Below are 14,710 nucleotides of genomic sequence, written 5' to 3' on the forward strand. Positions count from 1 at the left end.
AGCTCTTCTGAGATGAAACTCACAATGACAAAAAACCCCATTATTTTCATATTGCAAGAAAACTCATTCAGAAAATATTCTTTTTGCCTGAAATAAATAAGCAAACTCCGTGTTATCTCAAAAGAACGTTGGAAACCAAAACAAGGAAACAGATGCACTAACCCATGGCTGGTGGGAAACTATAGAATTCCTATTACAATTCAGCACAGTTTGATAGGTACATTACTAGGGGTATCTTGTACTGTTTGGAAGTAAGTATATTCTACTCCAGACAAGATGGTGTGGACAGGTAAGAAACTGAAAACCCTCCCTCTCAATAAGAAGCTTGTTTCTAATGAAAGCTGCCTTCTGCATGGTCCCATCCTACCTTTTAAACTCGGTTATTTCTGGGCCTCAATCATTTCGTTTAGCAGCGGTTCCACAGACTGATGAAAGGATTATTTTTGGCACCATGCATTGCAAAGTTCATCACTCATTAGCTTAAATGGTCTTAGACAGGCGTCCTACTTCATTAATATTAATGGCAGGCAAACCTACCATGCATATCTCCATTTGAAACTAACATTTTAAACCTCTGAAATGAAGCATGAATAATATGTATCACACATCCAAAACCTGGCATTAAAATAATCACTTCTAACAAAGCATTTAGAAAGAAAATGGTCCACAGTGATGTTTGAAAGACAGGCAGCCAAATAATCCAAATATATGTATATCAATTAATTATGTCCTACTCACTGGACTCGGCTTTTTATCCACAACAATCCCAGCGAGCAGCTGAGACTGTGGTCCTGCTGTCTTTAGGTCATATCGGTTTTGCTCCCTTATCTACATGGAGAAAAGAAACTGGGTTAGAAACAGGTATTTCTCTTTAACAAATCCTTTGCCCATCAGCTTTGCAAAGCCAGTAACACAGGCAGCAGTGAATGCCTGGAGGATCAAGCTGTATGCTGCTGCATGTAAAAATTAACATCTCTCCTTCCACCTCTGAGTGCACTGCATATGTTGTTTAGACCTTCAAGTACTCCCAAATATCCATGCTAGCCCCAGCTCTTGCACTTCACGCAAGCCAGTATTTAGAAATAAGCTCTAAGGAATAGTATGTCTCTCAACCTGTCCTCTCCATCCCCCCTAAACAAGTGACCCATGTTAAGCTATTAGAGAGATCTCTGATCACAAAGGTTGGTAAAGTTTTTCCTTCTATGAATACTTCATTATTTTGCCCAAGCCAACAGCCCTAGCTTCACATTCTCAGTGCTTAAGAGATTGACGGATCAGATAAAAAAAAATTCTACAGCAGAAAAATATGAGCAAACTATCTAAAGAGATAGTGACATGCATGAATTTAAAAATCATTGTCTGGGACTTGTATTATTAATCTCTAGATGATTAGAGAGTGCCTTTCCTGTTCTAAGGAAGGGAGTTGCTCCTTCTGACTCCAGCTCAGTCCCCATGGATACTGATATGGTGCTTTCCAAGAAAGAAAGAAAAAAAAGTAATCAAATGGAAAGTATCCTGAATATCTGTTAATATAGTTATGTTTAGGGTGGAGTATTTGGTCAGTCTGACAGTCAGCGTCTTATGTGCTGGAAGGGAAAAGCAGGGAGATATTTGTGTTTACAGAGAGGTCCAACAATAACCTCTCATTTTCTTCACTGCCATTAGGAAGTAGACCGGACCATAGAAACTCTGGCTTAGTAAGTGCTAGGAGGATTAATACAGAACAGAGTGAGATTACCGTCTGAGACTGAACCATGCTGTAGACAACGCACAGCAATTTGGTTCATGTTGACACCTAATTATTCACTAATTATAATGCTAAATAGCAGGGACTACCATTTCCAATCTATCATTTCCAGAGTTAATACTCATTCTTCATCAAACTTGCATTCAAAATTTATATATATTGCATATGAATCTACAGACTTCATGTATATCATATATTTAAATACATGCTTTTTAGTGCCAAAAATCACATACAGTGTAAGAAACTTCTCAGTAAAATCAGAACACTTCAAAATGTTATTCTACCGCTGTGTTGAACCATCACTTGAACATACAATTTTATCTGGAAATGTTACAGTTTTCTTTGTTACACTTGTTTTACCTTATTCCTCTTTTCCAACACTTCACTTGGGTTTGTGTTTAGAGGAACAAATTGGTTTGGATCTTCAATTTTGATTGGTGTTCCTCCACTAGTCTTGGAGGAGTCATCAGCTTTCATCCACTTAAAGAAAAAAAGAAAAAAAAAGCTAAAAACTCCAGCATGATGGGCAGGAACAATTCTCAGTGTTGTCTTACTGTTACAGAAGAGATATAAAGAAAGGACTTTCTGACTTTATTTCAATTCCACATGACACTCACAAAATAATCCCAACTCCTTACAAGTTTGTCTGTTTGCCCAAGAGGCTTTAAGTTGCCTTGAACACGTATCATCAAGATTACTTTTTGTAAACACTTAAATACATTCCTGAAAAATGCAGTACAAACTGCTTACTAATGAAGTCATATTTAGAAAGGAACACACTTCCAGTAACTGGCATATAGATCCACCGGCTCCAGAGTCCTTGCTCATGCAATCAAGTTCCACCTCTGCTAACCCCACGTTTTGTCTGCAGTATTTTTCCTTTGTAAGTAGGGTTTTAAATCAGTTGCTGAGGCTGTTTCTTCCAAACGTAAGTTTAGAAACTCGCTAGCCTGCCAGCAGGAGGAGCTGATGCTTTTACAATTGCACTATGCAACTGGGGGTATCAAATAACATGCTTCATAGTCCCACGAGAGCCACCTCTCTCCAGGCTGGAAACACAGTGGAAGCATCGTGGTGAGCCGAAGGAGGAGGAAAAATCTTGATCATTAAAAGTAGCAGCATGAACAGACTCTTCGAAGTCTGTTTTCAGGAGACTCACAAACAGGAAAGGGGCCATTAGTGATTAATTAGAGCTTGTGTCTCCCTTGTGTAGAGAAGAAAACAACCCATGGGTGATTTAAAACCTTACTGTGTTTGGTGGATAATTAATAGCACAAAGAGATATGGTAGAAAAGTAGTTCTCTACTGCAGGAATCAGAAGAGCTAGTAACAAAAGGAAGATAATTGTTAAATTTTATCATAAACTGTTACTCTTCCAGTTACACACCCCCCACCCCCAAACAGAGGGGGTCCTTAGTACTAATGTCATTTAGTCTCCCCAACGCCTGTTTTTATTTGCTTGATAAACTTATTTGCTAATCCTATTAAAGATTTCCTCATATAAACTGTGTGTAATTTACTTTCAAGTAGTGCAAAAACTAAGTGATTGCCTAAAAAATCTACCTACCGTGATCTTAGTCCTGGGACTGGTTTCCCCATTCCAGGACTCCTCAGGCACATTAACTTTCAAGTATGTGTTTGGAGAGTTCAGCCATCTTGTCTTTTCCCTCTGTTGCCTCTGTGCCAGGAATTTCAGGGGGGAAAGCGGGACTGTATCGTCTTCAAAGGAAAAGGCAGTCACAGTTGCTGGGATCTCAACATCACTCTTATGTCTGGGTTTTTCCCTGACTAATGGTTGCCTATAGGCATAGCCAGTTCTGTATCCCTACAAAGGAGGAAAGAAAAAAAAAGAAAAAACGGTTTTAAGTAAATAAATAAATAAATAAAAATCAGAAAAAGCTATCCAACGAAATCATGGAAGTTTTGTCCTGCCCTATGTGCATTAAACAGGTCCACTGAGCTCTTCAGAGAACAGGCTAGTGGTATCATCCATCATTCATTCACACTATTAACATTCAAGAGACCCATTTAAAATATAGTACAGTAGCAATTGGACAGGACCTCACTCACACTTCACAGTCCTCCCACCTTTGTGAACGCATGACCACAAAATGACCCCCTGCTCAGGTTATGACTTAGGCAGCGTTCATGAGGACATTTATCTGTACGCACAATGGCACATCCCATGACACTCCCCCATTGCTCAGTCTATTTGTATTGAAGGCTGTTCCAGAATTCATAGTGCAGCAAAATGGACATTTCAAACAAACAACAAATTATCACCTTATTTCCTAATATTAGAGTTAATAACAAAACATAGAGGGAATATACTATGTCTATTTACTAGGTGGTGATCAAAATACATTTTTACTATTAAGCTTCTATGAAGAGCAAATATGTTTGTGAGATGGGTTGGACAAAATCAAGTTCAAAACATAAATTCTTATCAAGGCAGAATACTACTGTCAGATACACTGACATAAAAGCTAAACCAAGCAGAAGAGGTTTCATATACAATAAAAGTTACTCTGTCTTCATTTCCAAACTCACAAAGAAACCAGAAAAAAATAATTTGCTTTACAGAAGCTAATCCTACACTCTCAGAAGCTTACAGAGACTACATGGACAACGCCATCAATGTGTTCTCACCAGGTTGTCCAGCATGCGCATAAGCGCTTCAAATTCTTGCTCCCCAACTTTCCATTTTTGTTGTGAAGCCATATTAACTCCACCTCCTCCAGTTGCTGCCACAGCGTGCGTGGAAGGCTTAAACTTCTGCAGATCCAGTAGTAGGAGATTGTCTATCCCACCTGCTCCAGCTAATGCATGAACCTAGAGACATCAATGAGTGTATTTCATTTGTGGAAAAGCTTTTGAATTCTCTGCTTTTCTGAATTCATAGGAGAAACATACTTACACACATGCTGCAGTTATTTCTCAGGCTAGTTTTCTACTGTGCAAAAATGTATTAAAATATATAGCAAGTGATTTGTATGGAAAGGATAATAATATCTGCTAATAATTGCACTTTAAAAGGAGTAGACTCAAACACTAGCTTTCAGAGTACCTTAAGGTCTTTCTGCATCACAAGACTAAAAATTTTTTATTTTTATATTCATTTCAAAATGAATGAGTGATTGAACTCAAAAAGAATGGCAGGACAAGAGAGGAAAGGATCACTGGAGAACAAGTAAGAGCAAAGTGAGGAAGTTTCTGGTGATGGGCTTAAGAGTTATGGAATGTGAGGACACTTTTAGTGGTCTCTCTCCACAGGTTAAAGATAATATCTAGGTACCTAACTAGGTAGTTAAAGTTAGACAAAACGGAAACAACTGATTTTGGGACTCAAGTTATTTTAAAATATGCTACCCTCTACCATTGCCCCAAAGACCTTTTGTTTATTTGGTTTTACAAATCTTTATGATCAAAGGGAAAAGCTTCTTGTCACAACATTCAGCTTTGATAAACGAGCTGGATGTCGAGAGATCTTAAGTCACACTTCCACATGCAGCAAGTACCACCGAATCTATTATCTGACAGATTCTCTGCATGAAGCTCACTCTCCGCAGCATGGAACAAAACCTGTACCCTTCAGAGTGTAACAACACTAATACTCGTTCTAGGAAGAGCGATACAGTATTTGTGCTGTTCATTCTATGTTTTCCTGATTATTCCAATTTCTCCAACTTTGACCTGGCACATGATTACTGGATTCCACAACTCCAAGTATTTTGTAATAATATAGAGATCTTCCCATCTGGGATGTAATCTGTAACTCAGCAGCATAAGTGTTTGAAATTAAATACAGATAAAGTCCCTCTCACCTGTGTTTCACAGGCCAGTTGCACATTGAAAATATAGTGGAATGCTTCTTCCAGTGTCTCTCCTAGTGCTACCACACCATGGTTTCTCAAGACTAATACCTAGTAAATGAAGACACTAATGTTAAATGGTAGAAACTGGCGCAGTACATGAAAATTGTTTATGAAGAGCGTGAATGAGGTTGAATACCTTGCAACTGGGTCCAAGTACTTTCTGAAGCTGAATTCTCTCTTCCTGTTCATCAAGAGATCCCTGGTAGTTGTAATAAGCAACATCTCCCAGAATCAGGGCCTCTTGTGATATGGGAAGGATGCCACACTTCATAGATGAAACCTGTTTCAAGAAAATGAAATACTGATAATTAGGAAAGAATTAAACTCTTAAACCCCACATCTCAACCACAAAGCCTTAGCAGGATGTACTTTGTATCTTTGCTAGAAGAGAGAAAACTCTCCATAATGAAATCTTATAAATAACACACACCCCCCCCCCCCCCAGTCTAATTTGCAATAGGGTGACAGAGCTGCTGCTACCCAACCCAGGGACAGATGCATTATAGGAAAAGACAAATTATCCCAACTAAGTTAATTTTAGTGAGTTTTATCCATTTTTAACTCTCCGCATAAGCCTACTTAATAGTTTTTCCTTCTTTCCCACATTTATAACTTCAAAAAGCTAGTATAAAAGAAGTTATCCATTCCTTTTTTGTCTGTAGTCAAGGAATGCACATATATGCATTTATATATAAAATAAAAGAAATTTATCTATTTATCTCAAATCAATTCTTTCAAGTCTCCTTACATTTTTATCATTGTTATATAGATATTTTTTAACTTGTGTTAACTATGTCTTTTTAACAGTGAGATAAATCCAAACTGACCATAACTATAATTAAGCCACTTAAAAATGAGAGTTGCATAATGCACATGACGATGTATGCAGCACGTTATATGGTCTAAGCCATTATAAATGAAGCCTGTGTAAACTAGATATGTTACAGCCTCCTCAACCTGAGTACAATTGTATCTGAGCATCAGTTTATTCCTATCCATTTCACTGTGGTGGCCCAGCCCTCTTCCTCTGCTTATTTGATAACCTTACACCTTTCTTTACCACTGTAGAGTCTATGTCAAAAACAAAAATAAAACTGTCACAAGCAGTGATTCAGATTCAGAAATGTTCTCCAAGTTTCTTTTACTCTTTGTGCTAGAAGGAAGACTTACAGCTGCTGTTGCAGGGGTATGTATGTGTATTACACATCTGACATCAGGGCGTGTGGAGTAGATGGCCACATGTGGACTGAATCCTGCATTGTCAATACTTAGAGTCGTACTTCCCTGGTCAACTACATCCCCTAGGATGTTTACTTTAACCTGGAAAAGTCAAACAAAGGAATGATATTCAAAAAATTTGCAACAACTGCCATTACCTATAAACTACCCTCCCTTTCTTACTTGGTACCAAATTTCCTCCCACATACTTAGGGCTCAGAGCATGAAGAAAAGTAGGAGAGCAGCCATGAATCTGTGTGTCAATAAACTATCCTGGTGTCCAAGGCCTTGATAGTTGTTGGAAGTCCAACCATGGAAGAAGTAAAGATAAGACCCTGACACAACATATATTCCTCTTTGGTCTATCTGACCTTTCCTTGTTTCTGACTTTCAAAATGAGTCTCGTTAGCATTTCCTACATCTCACTAACATTTCCTGCATTTTAAATATGAAGAAAATTCAGCCTCTGAGAAATTTCCAATAAGAAAATTAAATGCATAGGGAATTTTCAATTTCACGGGAACGTTAAAACAGTTATTCCAGGATCAACAAAAAACAACAGCAGGGTCATATCAGATCTTGTTCTCATGTTTGTATTTTGGTTCTGTGTTTGCTGGTGTAATGCTATTGATCTCAATCTGCTACCCTTTTCAACTGGAGGTAGTTTCTTTACAGATACATACTGACATGAAGAATATATGGCAGGTTCTGCACCAAAAGATATGTGATTTAGTAGCTACCGTTGCCTAAAAGCCAATCTGTAACTTCACCCAGCTCCTTTGTTGGGCCTGGGGAAGATTACTCATCTTTATTTCCCCACTTATAAAAATAAGAGCTGATTCTACTAACACTACTCCTACAGAGTAATTTCATATGTATTACCATATTGTCAGGTTATAAAAGGTTGCTGTTACACTGAGGCTATTTGATGAGCTTCATCACACAGGAAAACAAAACTTTGCTGCTCCACATTTAAGCTGAAGACAAAGCAACAGAAAGCAAAGCTAAACCCAAAAAGAAAAGCTGAGGACAAAGGATGCTAGTATCTAAATAGTTAATCAGCTTTTCAACTGGTGGGTAAAGATTAAAAAACAAATAACAGCATGATTATAGTTTAGAAGTCCATTTTAGCAGCCACAAAAGTCTCTTAGAAAACAGGCTGAGCCTTGCTGGTTATTATAGCAGGTGAATCACGTACCAAATTAGAAGCTGAAGCTTCAGAAAAGGACAGACCTCTTGGAATGATTAGAATATGGTCATGTTCTTTGCTTACTCTTACCTGCAAAGGAGGAAGAAAATGGATTACTGACCTATTTTTGAATTTATATATTTAGGGGGAAAATTTATTTGAATGACTAGGTAAGATTCCAAGTAAAAAAATTTATTCTATAAAATACTTACTGTGATATAGGCATTTGGTAAATGTGCCCACCCAAACAAGTCAGCCAATCTATATAAACTCGCTAACTTGCAACGCGTAAGTTTTTCTCCCTTAACAAATGTGGAAGTATCTATCCCAGGTAGATCATTGATGGGTGCAATCATTCCATGGCCTGAAAAATAACATAAAAAAAAGAAAAGATGACGGCCAGTTGGACAATGAAATAACTTCTACCTATGCCATGATCTTCCAGAAGCAGTGTATTTAAATTGTTAGCATAGCAGTACCAGCAATTATTAGACTGGAACTGCACTGCTGGGATTTCTAAGGCCTTTACTGAAACATCTGTTACGTTAAGACAGTAGGAACCATACCCTGGATTTAAGTCTTCATCTCTTTAATTCACCTCTCTTGTGCTTGAAAAAGGTTTCCTCTGAAGTACCATTAAGGTTTTGAGCTCTCTCCTGATTCAAGATCCTATATAAGACTGGAACTGTGCTTTAAGACATTTGCCACTAATGAACTATCTTTACATGTTACTTTGAAAATTACAGAAGAAACATTCCTGCTGGACTTCTGACACTAGTATAACTAATCTGAAGAGACCTCTCAACCTTAGCACTTTAATTTAGTTCTAATGAAGAAATGAGGATTACTGCCAGGGTTCTCAAACCCTTAGACAGAAGAGATCACCTCTTAACAGAGAAATCACAAAGATTAATTGATCTCTTTGACTTATGACTACACAAACATACCCTTCTCCTCTTCACAAATACATGTTATCCCTTTTGAGAGCTACAGCCTTTGCTTCCAGGGAACATTACAACCAGAAGAGGTAAGTGTCATTTTGGTTTTCAACAAAAAGAGTAAGCACTTTGAGATTAGTCACCCTGTCTGAGTCCCTGGGCAAACGCAGCACAGACAACACTCAGACCCACAGTCTCACTAACCAACCAGAGATGCGGAGATGAGATTATTTGGGCTCTCTGTTGTTCCCTTCCACTTGTTTCGTTAAATGAACTCTGAAGCGCCATTTTGGGACCAATTCTCAAAAGATGCTGAATGCTGACAGCTGCCACTGTACTTCAGTCTTGTAAGCTCCCATATGATGTCCACCCACAGAACTTAAATCGACTTTAACGTTTCAGTGCTTCATGACTTGGAAAGAACTTGGGTGTTAACTGGAAGATCCTAGTGATATCTTTGTAACTACAGTGCATACTACAAGCTGTTTTTAACTGTGGGAGCTGTTTGTGTAACGATTCAGTTTGCTAGGCTATTCTCCCCCCTCATTTTTTTTTAATAGCAACTTATATGCAAGAGTAGAAAAATAAACAATCTAAATGGTTACTTATTTCACACCTCAGTTTATGCTCATGTTAAACTGCTGATAGTAATGGGGCACAGCATTTTGCTCCCCATCTCATTTAAACTTCTATTAGCAAATTCTAGAATAACTGAGCGTGAGGACTCCAAACATTTTGGATATCATCATACAAATCAAGGAATTTGAAAGAAGCCTAAAAATGAAAGTTAAGGCCACCATCTGTAGTAATTCACAGCTTAAGCAAGCTCTGACAGAACTTCATTCAAAGAAAGAGGAGATCCCACCATTGCTAAGCCATGGTGACGATAAAAAAACAGAAGAGAAAAAGTGCAATTATGTGTATAATTTACTTACTGAGTGAAGATGAGGAAAAACCTGCAAAAGAGCTTGCTGTAATGTATTCAGCAATCTGCTGTAACGCAAGCAGTCCAGTGGGGTTATTGCCCTTCTTCATCTGTTCTTGAATAAGGCATTCCAGATCTTCTCTAAAAGCCTGCAGAAACATTTGAGAATCATCAAGGAAACCTGGCTTTGATAGAAATAAGATTATTATAGGTGGGGCTGGTAGCTTTGCCTGTTATTAATGTTACATGAAACTTCCCCTTAGACCTTGTTTTTAGCTGCTTATAACTTTGCCAAACTTTAACCATCTGGCCTAAACTTTGTATGCTAAGTATTGGCAATCCGGGGGAGGGAGGAAGGCGTTTGGTCACAGAGGGTTAACTGTTTCCCATAACAAGACAAGATAAAATGCATTTTTGTAAATGATAACAAAACCCATTTTTATCAATAATTAAAAGAGTCCTCCATATTTTGGAAGAGGTACTTGAAATTCGATCAGGATGTGTTGCTTTTAGTGCTGGATATTTTTTAATTCTGTAATCCCTCTGAAAATCCATCCACATTTGATAAAGTTATAAACAACTGGAAAACTGGAGCTCATCCATACTCAAGTAGTATCACAGCCATGCAAAACTAGAAGGAACACCAGGATGTCACCTCATCTCTATTTCTTTCCTTCTCCCAAAGGGAAAAACCCTTCCCTCCCCTCCTGTATAAAATGTCCGCAACCCCAAGAGATAAACTCTTGCAGAATATATCATGAAAAAGGTTTTCACGGTATCAAATTTAATACACTATACACTGTGGATGATGTGTGTTCCTTCTAGATGATAGACAGGTTAACCACTATCCACAACAAATGTCCGTCCTAGGACTACTTCAGTTCTGACATTTCTAGATTAAGTAAATTCTATTCCTTTAAACTTTCCTTGTAGGCTGTATTTTCTAAACCTCTCATTATTTCTTGGCAGCATCTTCCAGCTTTTGTCTGAACCAGCAGTATGCAAAGCTGCACACAACATGAGCTGAGGTGTATTGCGAATGCTCTTGCTGGTTCATTCCAGAAAGACATTTGGTGTCTCTACCACGCAGCTGACTCCTATTATAACTCCAGGCTATTCCCTGCATGTAATTGCTCCTTTCAGTTTGCCTTCCTTAGCAGAGTACTTGCTCTCAATTTAAAAAGAAAATAGTTCTGTACGACAAATGTAATTTCTTCACTGAATTTTAATTCAGTCCTCCAAAACACCCACTTTCTTGGGTAAAATCCACCAATCTCATGACATAGTCTGTTCATCAACAGGTTTTGACTCTAAAAAAGACAGTGCTACCAGACCCCCCCAACATCCTCAAGACTCTACTCGATACAGCCTCTCAGTTGGACAGCTGAGCATCCATAACTACACTTTAATTTCTAAGTTTTCAGACACCTGTGCTCCTCCTTGGAGTAATTTTGTCAGGATCATGTGTGCCTGAGACTTGCCAGATTTCCACAAGTAAAGCCTCTAAAAATTCACATGGACTGACTATGCAGTAATCTGTTACGCGGATCTCTCCATGTAGACCAGACTACGCGCACAGCATCCTTCAAACAGCTGGACAACCTCTTGCTAGCCTGAAGATACACAGGCAAAGTCAGATTCTTCTCATTAGTGGCTGCTGTAGGTAAGATCTACGCAGCAGGGGAAGGAAGCAGATGGGGAAAAGGAAAGAAGAAGCAGGGAATCGAGTGAGGAAAGGAACCTAACTGGGACTGGGAGAAAAGAAGTGGAGGTATGGGAGGTGCATCAGCACTGGGAGACTGTAGGGGAAACTAATGGGAGGTAATCATGGGAGGTAATTGCCAGAAAGGCAAACAAGGATTTGTGGGAAACAGCAAGTGGTTGGAGCAAACATCCTGACTTTTATCCTCCATCTATCAGCAGATGACTGTGAAACCTACTCGCTTCAATCTGATTCAGCTCTGAGGATGGCTATCATCATCATGACTCCATGTGTTCCAATCGCAATGTGGCTGCCACCCTTACTGACAAAGTAACGAGCACTGTCCCCAGCCTGGAACCCAATTGTGGCCGCAAGCCCAGACTGCTGGAAGTCAGACATGCAGAGGATGTTTCTTTGCTCCTCTTGCACACAGAAAATAATCTTTAAGCATACCACAGTCATCCTGTCCCCATGCCTCATTTGGCACACAGTGGCTAGTTCTCACTAGAAAATAAATTCAGTATTTTCTCCTCTTATCACCGCTCAGAACGTGGCCCTGTGCCTTTTTTGCATGCTACTCATACTCTGTTGAGATGACAATTATTATCTATCTGACAAGACTTTCTCTGGGCAGATAATTGCTGTAAATCCAAGTGCTTCACAAGCATTAACTCACTAATCCCCAAAACATGCCTTTAAGGTGCAGCAGGGCCCTGTCATGGTTTCCACAGAATAGCAGCAAGGAGGTCGAGGTCAGATGCTTCCACCAATTTGGGACATTCATTCTGAGAGGCCCAGAGCCCCATTTGCAGAGCACTGGGTGGTAAGTAGTGTCTTACATACTCAAAGCACAACTCTCAGTGAAAACTCAAGTGCAGCACTGAGCGTTTAATGTGTGGCGGTACCTCGGGGTAACAAGGGGGATACACAGAAAATCACAATCTGAAAAACCAGGAAACAGATGATGACAGCCCAGTTTAAATCCCTGAGGTTGGTTAGTACCTGAATCTGAGCATCTCTCACTACAACCAAAGTGGTTTTGAATGAAATTCAGATGTGCGTGATTTATACAATCCCCTGTAGAAGACATAAGGATTTTTCACATAACTAGAAGAAAGCATATTGGTGGTCAAACAGCTCACAATGCATAGAAAAAGGAGCAACCTTTATGTTCTACCAACCCGCTTGAAAGTGCAAAAAATGTAAAATAACAACAGAAATACTTCCTTGGGCCTTTGCACATCCCTCACATTACAGAAGGCTTTCCCCACCCCAAATAAAAAGACCCAAGCCACATAAAACAGACTTTCAAGCACCAGCCATCCCAGTGCCAGCTCACTTTTCTGCTAATGGTTCACCATGAGGCTATGCTTTTATGGCACTTTCTCCTTCTATTACTGTGATCCATTAAGATTGCAGAGATGACTGGCCATATATTTCATCCACAAGCTATACTAACACTTATTTTCAAATTCTGTCATCCCAAGATACTCGGTTACTTCTCAAATATTCCTGAAAGAGGCCCCCTGCAAGAAAGCTCTGCCATTTCACACTCTGCAAGGCTGAAAAGCTCTTTCACTCTTGTTTACAACATGTATATAAGGAAACTGCGCATCTGTAGTCTCCCAGGGGCCACGTGGAGGACAGAATTCACGAAATTCATGGAAGTATTTGCTTGGGAGGAGATGGAGAAAAACAGTTATCTGTATTACATTAAATCACTCTCACTTCAATTCAACAAGGAGTATAAAAAGGATCTGCAAAAACATTTGCAGTAAGCTCTTGTTAGTCATATTCAGATTATTTTTTTTTAAACCTGTATGAGTAATGTTACTTCTATAGTAGGAAAAAAGTAATGTATTTCAGGCAATTTTTGACAGAAAGATTTTTTTGGTTTATTTCTTATTGTATTTTTAATTCTTCTGCTTTCTGATCATGCTATTTTCATTCTTCTGAGCTTAGTTTTGCTCTCTGATGCTAACAGTAGTGTATTATACACTTGCTGAGGTTGCTACAAATGAGGATTTAGTCTTGTATCAACAATTTTGTTAAACTGAACAAGCAGCTTTCCTTAAAAATAATTTTAGAAATAACAGAAGATAGGTAAGAGCCAGGGCAAGTATCAGATATGGAGGTTAGGGATAGGCTGTAAAACAGAGATGAGGATGTGGATGAAGTGCATGAAATAAAGTATGCCATTTATCTATACGCCAGTGCACAACAGTGTTTTCTAGCAGACTGCAGCCTTCAGTGTGTCACACACGTGACTCACACACATTGCTCCATGCATATTTATGAATATTTCAATACCTTTCGTTCACTGCTACAGACCTTTAAAACTCAGATCTCTATGTCCTTAGATAACCATCCCACATGCGCTAACACAACCTTCCTCCGTTTCTGATAATTCCTGATGGGCCATGTGAAGGGCATCAAATTCTCCTTTGAGAATCAAATTTACCTTAAATATTAGCAATTAAATGAATGATATTTATTGGAGCTTTCACTGTACAGCACTTATTTCTGTAAAACCACTACCATGCAGGGCTCCAATTTTGGGATCTGACCCATTCAGCAGCAGGAATCTGCTTCTGAAAACCTAACTGCAGCCTGGAGACCAAGCAGTTTGGTTTTGCTTTAATTCATGAGACTATATATATATATATATATATATATGGCATTACACTGCAACTGCCCACAAGTGACCAAGTAAAAGTCATGCTTGAGAGATATGTTTTCAAAAAGACGACAAACACTCTGACACAAAGCAGATATTTTTCAAGCAGAAAGGTCACTAATAACTTCATAAGTAGTATTCAACAAGAAAATGCTGACAAAGGAAAAACTGTACTGTCAGATGAATGAAAAATTATTCAGCTGTATGCTCAGCATTGCTCAATAAAAAGAAAGTTTCAGCTCTGGGATTTAAATAGCTCTTTGGGTACATGTGGGGTTTTTCTGTTTGTTTTAAAACACTAGAACTCTAGACATAACATGTTACAATAAGAGCACTGACTTTTTACAGTGGGGTACTGAGTCCCAAAGTGAGAAGCACAGAACCTCATGGCTGCCCATACTGCCCGTCAACACAGCTGCACCACTTCTGGACTCGGCCA

At 38.9% G+C, this 14,710-nt stretch overlaps 1 protein-coding gene across 3 annotated transcripts in view; it reads right to left on the reverse strand.

Annotated features, from left to right (window-relative positions):
- The window catches only part of ADD3 (adducin 3 (gamma)), a 33,013-nt gene that overhangs the window by 4,697 nt on the left and 13,606 nt on the right, over positions 1 to 14,710 (reverse strand). For all 3 annotated transcript variants that reach the window (XM_010564771.1, XM_010564772.1, XM_010564773.1), the window contains exons 3-12: positions 9,903 to 10,041; positions 8,242 to 8,393; positions 8,039 to 8,119; positions 6,793 to 6,942; positions 5,759 to 5,902; positions 5,572 to 5,670; positions 4,397 to 4,579; positions 3,315 to 3,572; positions 2,108 to 2,227; positions 739 to 828 (exon numbers count right to left, since the gene is read on the reverse strand). In XM_010564771.1, coding sequence (XP_010563073.1) covers positions 739 to 828; positions 2,108 to 2,227; positions 3,315 to 3,572; positions 4,397 to 4,579; positions 5,572 to 5,670; positions 5,759 to 5,902; positions 6,793 to 6,942; positions 8,039 to 8,119; positions 8,242 to 8,393; positions 9,903 to 10,041 — 1,416 coding nt within the window. The remainder of the gene's footprint in view (positions 1 to 738; positions 829 to 2,107; positions 2,228 to 3,314; positions 3,573 to 4,396; positions 4,580 to 5,571; positions 5,671 to 5,758; positions 5,903 to 6,792; positions 6,943 to 8,038; positions 8,120 to 8,241; positions 8,394 to 9,902; positions 10,042 to 14,710) is intronic.

This window comes from Haliaeetus leucocephalus, unplaced genomic scaffold (assembly GCF_000737465.1).
Source record: "Haliaeetus leucocephalus isolate CR32 unplaced genomic scaffold, Haliaeetus_leucocephalus-4.0 Scaffold184, whole genome shotgun sequence".
NCBI classification, from domain to species: Eukaryota; Metazoa; Chordata; class Aves; order Accipitriformes; family Accipitridae; genus Haliaeetus; species Haliaeetus leucocephalus.